At 42.8% G+C, this 10,377-nt stretch overlaps 1 protein-coding gene across 1 annotated transcript; it reads right to left on the minus strand.

The window, feature by feature from the left end:
- Positions 1-3,001: 3,001 nt before the first annotated feature.
- On the minus strand, positions 3,002-10,048 carry LOC120732197 (transcriptional repressor scratch 1-like). The gene is made up of 2 exons (XM_040029619.1): positions 8,816-10,048; positions 3,002-4,886 (listed from the first exon to the last, which is right to left on the minus strand). Exons 1-2 carry the CDS (start codon positions 8,928-8,930, stop codon positions 4,159-4,161), a joined length of 843 nt encoding a protein of 280 aa, XP_039885553.1. The 5' UTR covers positions 8,931-10,048; the 3' UTR covers positions 3,002-4,158.
- Positions 10,049-10,377: the final 329 nt, after the last annotated feature.

Below are 10,377 nucleotides of genomic sequence, written 5' to 3' on the forward strand. Positions count from 1 at the left end.
TGCAGTTTACGTTGCAAAAGCTTTGAGTTAAAGTAGCACACATAGTACTTTTTAGGGATGAAAAGTGACTAGACTACTGTCTCAAACATTTAGGACTGTAGGTCTATAAATCCATGCTTTTTCTGTTCCCTCGGGGGTCTACTCTCTGGTTTGGAAATAATTTTGGATCACATGCTTCTGAGCATCAATCAGGGTTTGTTGGTTTTGTTATCTTTGACTTAGATTTATCCAATAAGGTTATTAACAAATCCCTTACTGAAAAAAAAAAGTCCAACATTCCCCTACTTAACAAGTGTTTAATGTCCTAATACAGAGTTATCACGGTGAACATATTTAACCATCAAGTCAGCTTTGAGTTTAATGTTAGCCCAGTGCCTGTCTAAACATACAATATTGACAAAGCTAATGCAAAGTATGGGCTGTTTAATCAGAGCAAGTGTTTTTCTATGCAAATGAACTGAGCACTCTTTTGACTTAAAAGGCAAACTCACTGCAACAGCATGAACTGAAGAAGAAGAAAAAGCTAACAGGAATAACTAAATCAATTAACACAGTGTCCATTACCTGCAGGTCAAATTACTTCCTGATTTCTATTATCTTGGATAGCAGGAAATACTTGTTTCTTAAGACATGACACAGACTACAACAAATTGCCTTGGTTCATTAAGATTATTCTTTATTATGAAGTGCCACAAAATGCTTTTGTGTTCATTGTGCTTACATTGTCTGAATACTGGCTCAAAAAAACCCAGGAGGTCCTCACTCTGCAACAGAGATCCAACCCTCCTGAGGTAAGGTGTGTCAGATATCACTATACAGCAGTAAAAATGTCTCAATCCAAAGGATTCTTTACAAACCCTCTTGCAATAAATGATTATTTAGGTTTATTACCATTCTTTAACTTGAAAATACAAAAAAGAAGAGAGGTCAAGCTAGTACAAGGTTTTTAATTCTTCTCTACCTGAATTCTAGTTAGTTTCATTGTGCTACTTTCTTTAGGGTGGAGATGACTAAAATGGAAGTGCTTAAAGAGGCCAGACCAGGAGCTTGGCCAGAGACAGACACACAGACAAACAGACTCAAAACGAATCCTTTCTCCTTTAAAAACCACTTAACAGCCACATGTCCACTTTAGCCCTAATACATTTAGACTACAGTGCAAAGTTTCAACCAGAGTTTACAATGATACAATTTGGGATAAGTAAACAGTTAGAGAAACTGCAGAGATGATACTTTCACCCTTTTTTGTCCTATTCTTACGTCTACTATCAGTGTCTGAGAAACGTGTGTAGAAAAATAAAGGTGATGCTTTTGTTCTCTTTGCGTAAAGGGAATCGCAATCATGCTTTTAACACTGTTTTTGCAGCTGTTTGCCTATTTTGTATTTATAACTGTTGTTGGGTATTTTGGCCAAAATCATACATAAAAAGGCAAAAGTGCTCGGCCATAACAGACTGGAGCGCTATGACTAATCATCTGATACAATTCAAGTAATTGCAGCTCAAATCTAGTTCATACATCAGGAAAGGAGATAAGACCTACAATTTGCTGACTCACACACTGATTCGCTCAGTCACAACAGAAGTGCTTCCTTTATATTGCCTTTAAAAAAAGTTTCTTTGTAAAATATAATTGTATTGTATTGTGTTATTGTGCGGCAAAGCATTTATCACAAACTGTAGACTTTTTGACTTTATAAAATTGTCAACCATGGCTGCCTTTGATCATTCATCTCTGAGATAAAAATTTGTTTAGCTAATGCATCCACATAACCGTGCTGTCCTTTTGTCCGTGTGCCCTTATAAACTGTGTTCAATACCAGCCAGTCCGGACTTACACTGAGTGTCTGAGGAAGCACTGCAATTACAAAAAGCTTTCTTTGTTAAAGATTCACATCTGAATATTAAACCTGTTCTATTTTTTTAATTGCTCAAGCTTCACTGTACACAAAAGTTTAGTCACCCCAAATGGCTCGTCAGCAGGCACCGTGTGCTCACATGTGAGGACGTGCACCCATGCATCTGTGCACCCGTGTTTATGTTTCTATGCGAGATTACGATGTCAACGTGCTGCATTTTATGATGAACACACAAACATTTTCCTGTGCAAATCTGTGTGTCCTCAGTCTGTCTCCTGGGAAGCTCCATGAATCTGTAGAAAAGGTTTCTGAGCTGCAGAGAACTGGGTTCAGCAACACTGGTATTGACCACCTAGGTTAAAGGTTAAATCTTCCATGGGGTCGGGGTTGATTAAAGTTAGCCTGTCCGTAGGTTTCTCGATCTTAGAGTTACCCTTCAGTTGGCCCAGTAGGGGTGAGTGGGGCCTACTGCAGAATAATCAGGACTCAGTCTGGTGTATCTACAACAGTTGTAGCTAAGCTGCAATCTGACCATCAAGCTAAAGTGCATGCTGTTCCTGTGGTTTAAGAAAGCACGCTTTATGGGTTGGAAACGAACCGGAAGAGCAGTTGAGTAATTGCATTTCGGCTGAAGTCGACTTTGGTTCAACTTCAACTAAACTTTGTTGTTAACAGATAGCAGCTGCATGTCATATATGCTAGCTGTCAATTAAGGGTGATGAATATCTTATTGCATATTTATCCAATCTGATTGCTATTTTAACCTTAACATAAAGATAAAATTGATGTTAAAACTTGGCCAACTGTGACAGGAAATACTGTTTAAACACATTTAAGTGTCATTTTGCCATCTCATAAACATCAGTAAACCACATGAATTTTGATGTATGGCCAATTATCCAATCTAAGTATAATGAAAAGGCCTGAGCCAAAGTAAGGCCTTGTTTGTTTTTGTTAACAATTAAATCACTAGAGCTATTGCAGAGCAGGGCAGTCAGGGTCATACAGTAGTTATCCTACAATAGGCCTCTCACCCAGCAGGCAGCTGATCCCAGCCTCTCTAGTCTACATCCTACATTAGTTCTACTCACTAAGAGGCAGGCAGTGCATAACAAGAGAGGAAAGACAGGACTTTTCTTTTTGATACTCTAACACTACATTGGCATGTTCCCTGATGTCTGTAATATTAGTATTTTTTCTGTTTATGACTATAGGTGAAGTAAAACATACCTGATTTTTAAACTGCTATACAGTAGTAGGTAATACTTCATAACTTCATCATAAAATACCATGCATTAAGTGATTATTGCTTTTAAAGAGTCCTATGGAGGCTCCAAGAGAAAAAAATAATAATATTGCCCTCGGGTTCTAGCTATAGGATTTTGGCAAAAATCATAAGCTTTTTATGATGTTGGCATAGGTTTTCATAATTTTTTTCTGTTTTGATTTTTTTTTTTTTTGCATGCAATAACGTTAATAAGAAAAAAGGTATTAACAACATAATAGGAAAAAATAGTACTCAAAAAAGTGACATATGCTTTGGCCTGTAGTGGTAAAAAGAGGTTGGCAAATATCCTACATACATATACAGAAATTAAAGTGCAACAAATAATGGCAACACTTTTCATTGTTATCAAATCAAGTATAAACACATAAAAAAGAAAAAAATGTCAAAACAAATAAATCAATAAATAAATAAATAGTATTTTGACCTCAGTAGTGGAGAGAATATGGTCACTTGGTGCAGCAGAGCATTATTATCATTATTATTACTATTATTATTACTATAATTCTTCCAAAAAAGAAACAAAATCAGAATGAAAAAACTTTCACTGCATTTGAGTGCAGGGAGGAAACTAGTAGCTATAGGCTTACTATTGTCTTTGTCGTCATCCTCATCGTCATCCCTTTTTCCAAAATATACGGAGTCATACTGTATCTAGAAGCCAGGAGGAAGTCAGTATTAATGTCTCCATCCTCAATGGACAGAGGAAGAGGACGTGAAGAGTTTTGTTTTTGTTTGTTTTTTTGAGGAAGTGCATGCGTCGATCAGTTAAATCCTTAAGTGGGCAAATCTCAAGGAGAAAAAATTGTGCTATCTTCATCATATTCATTATCACGAATAGGCTCCAAGGGAGGCGAGGTGGGGGAGGGGGCAGAGGGCCAGTGAGGAGGGGTGAGGAGGGAAAGCAAGGTCACATTCTGACCCAAAAATATATTGTTTGTGTCTGCAGTTAAGTCCGTAAGGGTAATTGTAATTCACGTCTGCAGTTTTGTCTCGTTTGATCTATATGGGGGGGTCATGCATCTAGGGGGCCGAGAGGAGAGAAGGGGCCTTTGAAGCAGGCAGACTCATAGTGCTTGTTCAGGTAACTCTTGAGCGCGAAGGTCTTGTTGCAGCGTTTGCACTTGAAGTGTTTGAAGGCCGAGTGGGTCTGCATGTGAGCGCGCAGGTTCGAGCGGTCTGCGAAAGCCTTCCCGCAGTGGGCGCACCCAAACGGTTTCTCCCCTGTGTGCGAGCGCATGTGGCCCTGTAAAAGCCAAGGTCGGCTGAACGCCTTTCCGCACACGTCGCACTTGTGCTTGAGGTCATGAGTGAGCAGGTGCATGGCCATGGCGGGCATGGACACGTACACCTTCCCGCAGGTCGGGCATTTCTTTGCCAGCTTGCTGTCCAGCGAGCGATGCGTTTGTTTGTGCCGGCTCAAGTTGGAAGACGTGGCGTAGGTTTTGCCGCACTCGTTACAGGTGTGCCTCTGGATGGTCCTGGGGCTGCTGAGAGCTTTCCTCTTCGAGCGGCCATCGGTGATGAAGAAGGCATCGACTGTGTAACCCTCGCTCACTGCAGCGTCTCCATTGATATAACCATCTGTGAGTTCTGAGCCAGGGCTGTCAGGAGACTCGGAGTCGGGAGCCCCATAGTCACTGTGGATACCGTCGTAGAGAGGATCAGGAGAGGGGACCTTGATGCCGCTGTCACTCTCACCATCGTACACAACAGGGCTGATGTAGTCACTGATGTAACCAGCTGTTAATGGAAAACAGACAACAGTATTAGCATTTTGAAAAGAGAGCTCATCTTAACATGGTATGGAAATTTAGTGGTGTACAGGACTTGACCAAAACATTAGTTACTGGTGCCCCTATTGACATAACTTGATAGGTAGTAAAGAAACTGCTATGTTAAGATTAAGGTGGCAGAACATTTTCTCTGATCACAGAGAGATCCATACCAACAGGAAATGTGAAGGGCATTAATTCCTGCACGCGGAGAAAACTGCAGGAAACACATGAATAAGTCCAGATTAGCATTAAACTGCTGTAGCCTGCTAGACAAGCTTATCTTTCAGTACAGATACAGTAATGACAGAGATTCAGTACGCTGACCAGAATTACACAATCTGAATTGGTGGAATTAAATAAGCGCTTACTCACTGATGCAAACTATTATAATATGCCATTTGGGATATACAGCTGGCTTTACACAGCTGTGTGATGTTTTCCCCTGAATCTTCTTCCTACTCGAGTGCATTTATGTTTATAATAAAGACATAGAGATGGGATAAATATTTCAAACAGCTGGTTCATCCCACCAGTAACTTGTTGCTGACATGTTACTGTAGAAACACAAGGAAGCCTCCACCAAGTGTTATGGGCAACAACGACAAAAAAACAGTGACATGACAGGTGTTACTGTATTATATTTGATGAAAAACCGATTTGAATTTCCTTTTAAATAAAACCACATATGGCACCAAAGTATGTGAAACATAAGGCAACAGTAAGATCTATTCCTCATCTCACTCTAAATGTAGAGATATAGATTTTAAGAGGCTTTTCAAGTGTGAGTGAGCACACCACCGTAACACTGCCACATCTGTGTCCAAGTCAGATCCCTGCATTTGTCTTGCAGATATGACAGTCTCTGTAATCAGCTCACAAACAGCAGATCAGCAGCAACAGGAGCTGCACGTAAAAAAATGTGAATAGACATTTTAAAATACTGAGCGTTAGTCATTTGCCTGCATAACTGTGGACCTTAGCGGTGCATTGAAAGGGTCTGCAGGGTTAGGGTTTGTTCAGGGATAATTCAGCAATACATTTCCCTTAGCCATCAAAGGCTGCAGTCAAGACACTTCTTCTGTAAATGGTAAATGCACACAAGCTGACCCTGAACTCGAGAGAGCTGATTTAGCGTGTGAAAATGAGCATCAGCACCACGGACAGATCCAGTGCAGTGCGTGTCAGGGGCACGATGACGGCAGGCCTGCAGTACCGGCTTGTGGTGTGGTGTTTCTTTTCTTTGTTTCACAAATCTGTGGAGTTGATGACTTGGAGGAAAAGCTTTAATTACAGGAATCCATTCAAAATCTGTACAGGGACACACAGCACAGTCAGCTTATGCTCCTGTTCCCTGATGATTGATGCATTTTTGGAGAAAAATAACGCTCATTCAAATGTTATGTGGAAAATACTACATATGTACTTCTTTAATGTGTACTAACCAGCATTATATATAAACAAATGGGTCATACATTTTTAGATTTAAGCGTAAATCAATACCTTTGTCAAAATGCACTTGTTGTACACTGTTGTTTATGTTTTTAATATGGATGGACAGGTTGGATAAGTTAATAGCTCCAATTCATCCTTAATTGTCCCTGAAGACAAGCTAATAGTGGCAATATTAGCTGAGCTTATATCAAGCTGCTCCAACAAAAACTATCAATAGAAACACATTAGGTTCATCACATAATAGAGTGTAAAAATGAACTGGAACAATAACCAACCTATAAGATAAGATCCAACTAATCAATGTTTTTGAGAGGCTGTTATTATGATGAAAGCACGAAATAATGACCACAGGTTTTGTGACACCTGCGTCGTAGATTCCTGTGCTCATTACTTATGTAGTCTCGGTAATGAACAAGCAACAAGCTCCATGTGACGCACATATTCTATCTCTCCACGTATGATCACAGCCATGTAACATCCACTACAACGTCCCGTCACATCATTCACTCACAGGACGCAGGGCGGGACATAAATTATTCCAAAGCTGGTTCGTTCAAGCAGAAGGTTGTTCCCAACACTGCGTTCTGCTGTGGGCTGACTCTGCTCCGAGCCATGTAGAAGCTGCATTAAGCTGTTAACATCGCATGTTAGGGATGGAGACAAAAGGTGGCCGGGACAGGCTGAACAGGCGGCTGATGGCGTGTGAGACCTAGCAGGGCTTGTTAACTTCGACGTCATAAATACATCGCTGACAGCTTTCTTGCTTTACGTGCTGAGAATCACAGACAGGTCCGCGCATGGGACGCACATGTTAGCCTGTATATGACACTGGGACGGGAGTCATGCGGTCTACACGGGCAGAGGCATCGCTCTCTTTCTTTTCTTCCCCCTGTAAAATGTGACGCACATAGTTGCAGGTTGTGCGGAAGTTTGCAGCTTTGGAGGAGCACAAAACAGCCACTCATTTTGAGTCTTTTCGGGATAATTACAAAAGTCACCCTCATATGGCTAAAGAAACGTCTGAAAATGGTATAAGAGAAGAAATGCATCCACATTCAACAGTTACAGCGTCATAGCCACGGTGCAGAAATCTGCCAACACTGCAAAACTGGGACAGGCACACCTGTACAGAGCACGAGGGGGAAGGGCCACGCACAACGTCGAAAGATGAGCCTGAGATGAGACTCGTTTTATATGCAAAGAAGAAAGCAATGTTTCAGGGAAACACTAAAAACCTGAGCGTTTTACAAGACAACGTTGCTATATAAAGGATGTTAAAACGATGTGTATGCTTCACCTGCAGGCGAAGGTGAAGACTTATGTCAGAAGACCATTATGCAGCTTTTACACACACACACACACACACACACACACACACACACACACACACACACACACACACACACACACACACACTTATCGGGAGATAACCACGGTGTTCCATCAGATTATTTTCTGCAAACTCAGAGCTACATGGGAGGCAGCTCTTGTGCATCTCAAACATCACCCCGAGCTTGCAGAAGCATAACCGCAAAGGGTTTCGACTAAAACCAAGTGAAAGTGAGCTCGATATGAATAACCACTGTCCCGTTTCTGTCTCCTTTAAGCTTACTTACACTGCGAAGGGAGAGAAAGACCCCGCTGGGTGTAAGCCAGAATCGATGAAACATGCGACGCGCTTGATTTAGTTGATTTCACAAGTGACCTTTTCGCTTCGGCGGCAGCTCAACTCCTAGAGTTGAGCCCAAACGCTTCGACCGAGGATAATGTAACTTATGTACCCCGGTAAATAAAGTCTTAGACTGTGCGGTGTGGTAACATCCAGTTATCAGAGTGCATAGTTTTATGAGATTGACAGGTCTTCTGTGTTTTACTGTCTGAGCTCTTTTGCAGAAGTGAAGCAGCATGCAATTCTTTCACAGTCTGTGCTATTGATAACGCTTTGCTCCACTTTGATATTTTTCAATGCGCTGATTAGTGGAGGGCTTTGAAGCTTTTATTACCCGTGAGAAAAGTAACAAGCGTGTGGTAACTCTATGCTGTCTGATGTTTTGTAATTATCTGCCTTGATTACACCCACATCACCCCACAGGTAGCCAGCCACTCTGCAATAAGTTTCAGAGGTTATTGATGTTAGATGATGCTATACGCAAGATAAAAGGTGAAGAAAAAACGAAATGCTGTGCTGATACACTCTGAGTTCACGTTTACATTTTATAGTTATTGGTTGGCAGGAATGTGCACCGGTGTATCAAGCCCCAGGGTCAATTTTTAACGACCAATCACAGGAGGGAATCCCTTTAAGGCACAACAGGTAAATCCTGTTGAAGTCTCAGTCTTATTTCGGAAACATGTTCCCACCTTCGCCAACCTCCTCCTCTGTGAAATCGATTTTCTTCCGAGACACCTGTTAGTGCGCGCTGTGTAGGCTGCATGACCTACCTTTGTCATGTAGCCGCAGGCTGAGGTCTGTCCTGTGCCGGTAGGCGTTCTCCAGATCCGCCCCGGTGGAGAAATCATCCAGTTTCACCTTTTTTACCAGGAAAGACCTTGGCATGGTGGTGAGACACCGACAAGCTGCGCACACACACGCACTCACAAACACAACGACCCACACTCGCAAACACAGCCGATCGCCGACAGGCAGGCCAGCGTGGTGATTCGCCCGTGACACACCAATCAGACCGGCGGGCCGGGGGAAGATTGTCTTCAGATTGGGGAGAAAGCGCGAGCCTTGAATTGATCCGGTGAAAGAGTTGACGATCAACAAGCGCTTGTGTGTTCTTCCTCTTCTGCTCCGGTCTCTCGCTGTCGTCTGTCCGCCCCGTTTAGTCCTCGCGCACAGGAGGAAAGAAATGCAACTTCAGCACCGGACAGCTCCCTCCGAGGCGCGGGGAGGGGGTACGGGGGAGGCGAAGGGGTTGCCTCGTGCTCTTTTGAGCTCGCGGGAAGGCTGCAGACCAGGGGACAGAGGGCTCGCGAGCAGTCAGGGGAGATAAATAAATAAATAAACGAAACAGGCGATGGAAGACACCCCGCAACGCGCTCGGGCCTCTTTAAAGAAGAGGAAGAGGAGATGGAGCAGGGAGAGGAGGAGGAGGAGGAGGAGGGAGGGAGGGATGCGAAGAAAACAAGAGGGAAAATTGAAGGATAATTTTTGGAAGCTTTTCAGTAAGAGAAAAAAAATCGGTCGGACACCTCGTCCTCCCCTCTTTGCCAGAGAAATTAGTCCTTTATTCCACCTGATGACGACCACTCAGGCCGGTAAGAAAAAAAAAGAAATCACAGTAAGACTCCCTGCGGACGGATACATCAACAGCATCCCTTCTTTCTCTCCTCTCTGTATCCCTCTCTCTCTCTCTCTCTCTCTCTCTCTCTCTCTCTCTTCCCCTCGTCTCTCTCTTTGCAGCTTCCGCGAGGTGTTCCCGTGAGTGTGCCGTCTCGCGATCAGCTGTTGGCATTTATACGGCGCAGTGAGAGAGAGAGAGAGAGAGAGAGAGAGAGAGAGAGAGATGGGGGGGGTGGATAGACGCACGAGTAGAAGGAGTGCTTAATTTAATCCATCCCACATCCCCGGGGAGCGACGACTGGCCCGGATGATTTATTGAAGCTGTTATCACCCCCCCTTCTTTCTCTGTCTTTCATTCTCCTTTCTCCCCTTCTCTTCGTTTGTGTGTGTGTGTGTGTGTGTGTGTGTGTGTGTGTGTGTGTGTGTGTGTGTGTGTGTGTGTGTGTGTGTCTTTGAAAGAGAGAGAGAGAGAGAGAGAGACGCCATGTTTTGAGGAGATAAGACTGAAAATTATTGTTATGGTTTTTTAAGCTCATCGATTTGATTGCGCTATCGCGGCGTGTAACACGAATTTTAAATATTGTCCCATTGTGCACGATTCTTAGCAGTCCATGTACTTTCGTTTTTTTGGGTCTCCCCCTACATTTGAGCATATTGTATCTTTTCTTTCTCTCTCTCTCTTTCCTTTCCCATCACATAGATTTTACGGCGGAAT

The sequence above is a fragment of the Simochromis diagramma genome, unplaced genomic scaffold (assembly GCF_900408965.1).
Source record: "Simochromis diagramma unplaced genomic scaffold, fSimDia1.1 OVJJ01000361.1, whole genome shotgun sequence".
NCBI lineage: Eukaryota > Metazoa > Chordata > Actinopteri > Cichliformes > Cichlidae > Simochromis > Simochromis diagramma.

Coding starts and splice junctions, on each gene's coding strand:
- LOC120732197 (XM_040029619.1), bottom strand. CDS start 8,930: ATGCCAAGGTCTTTCCTGGTAAAAAAGGTGAAACTGGATGATTTCTCC. Junction 4,887..8,815: donor CCTGCGGCTACATGACAAAG/GTAGGTCATGCA, acceptor TTCCATTAACAG/CTGGTTACATCAGTGACTAC.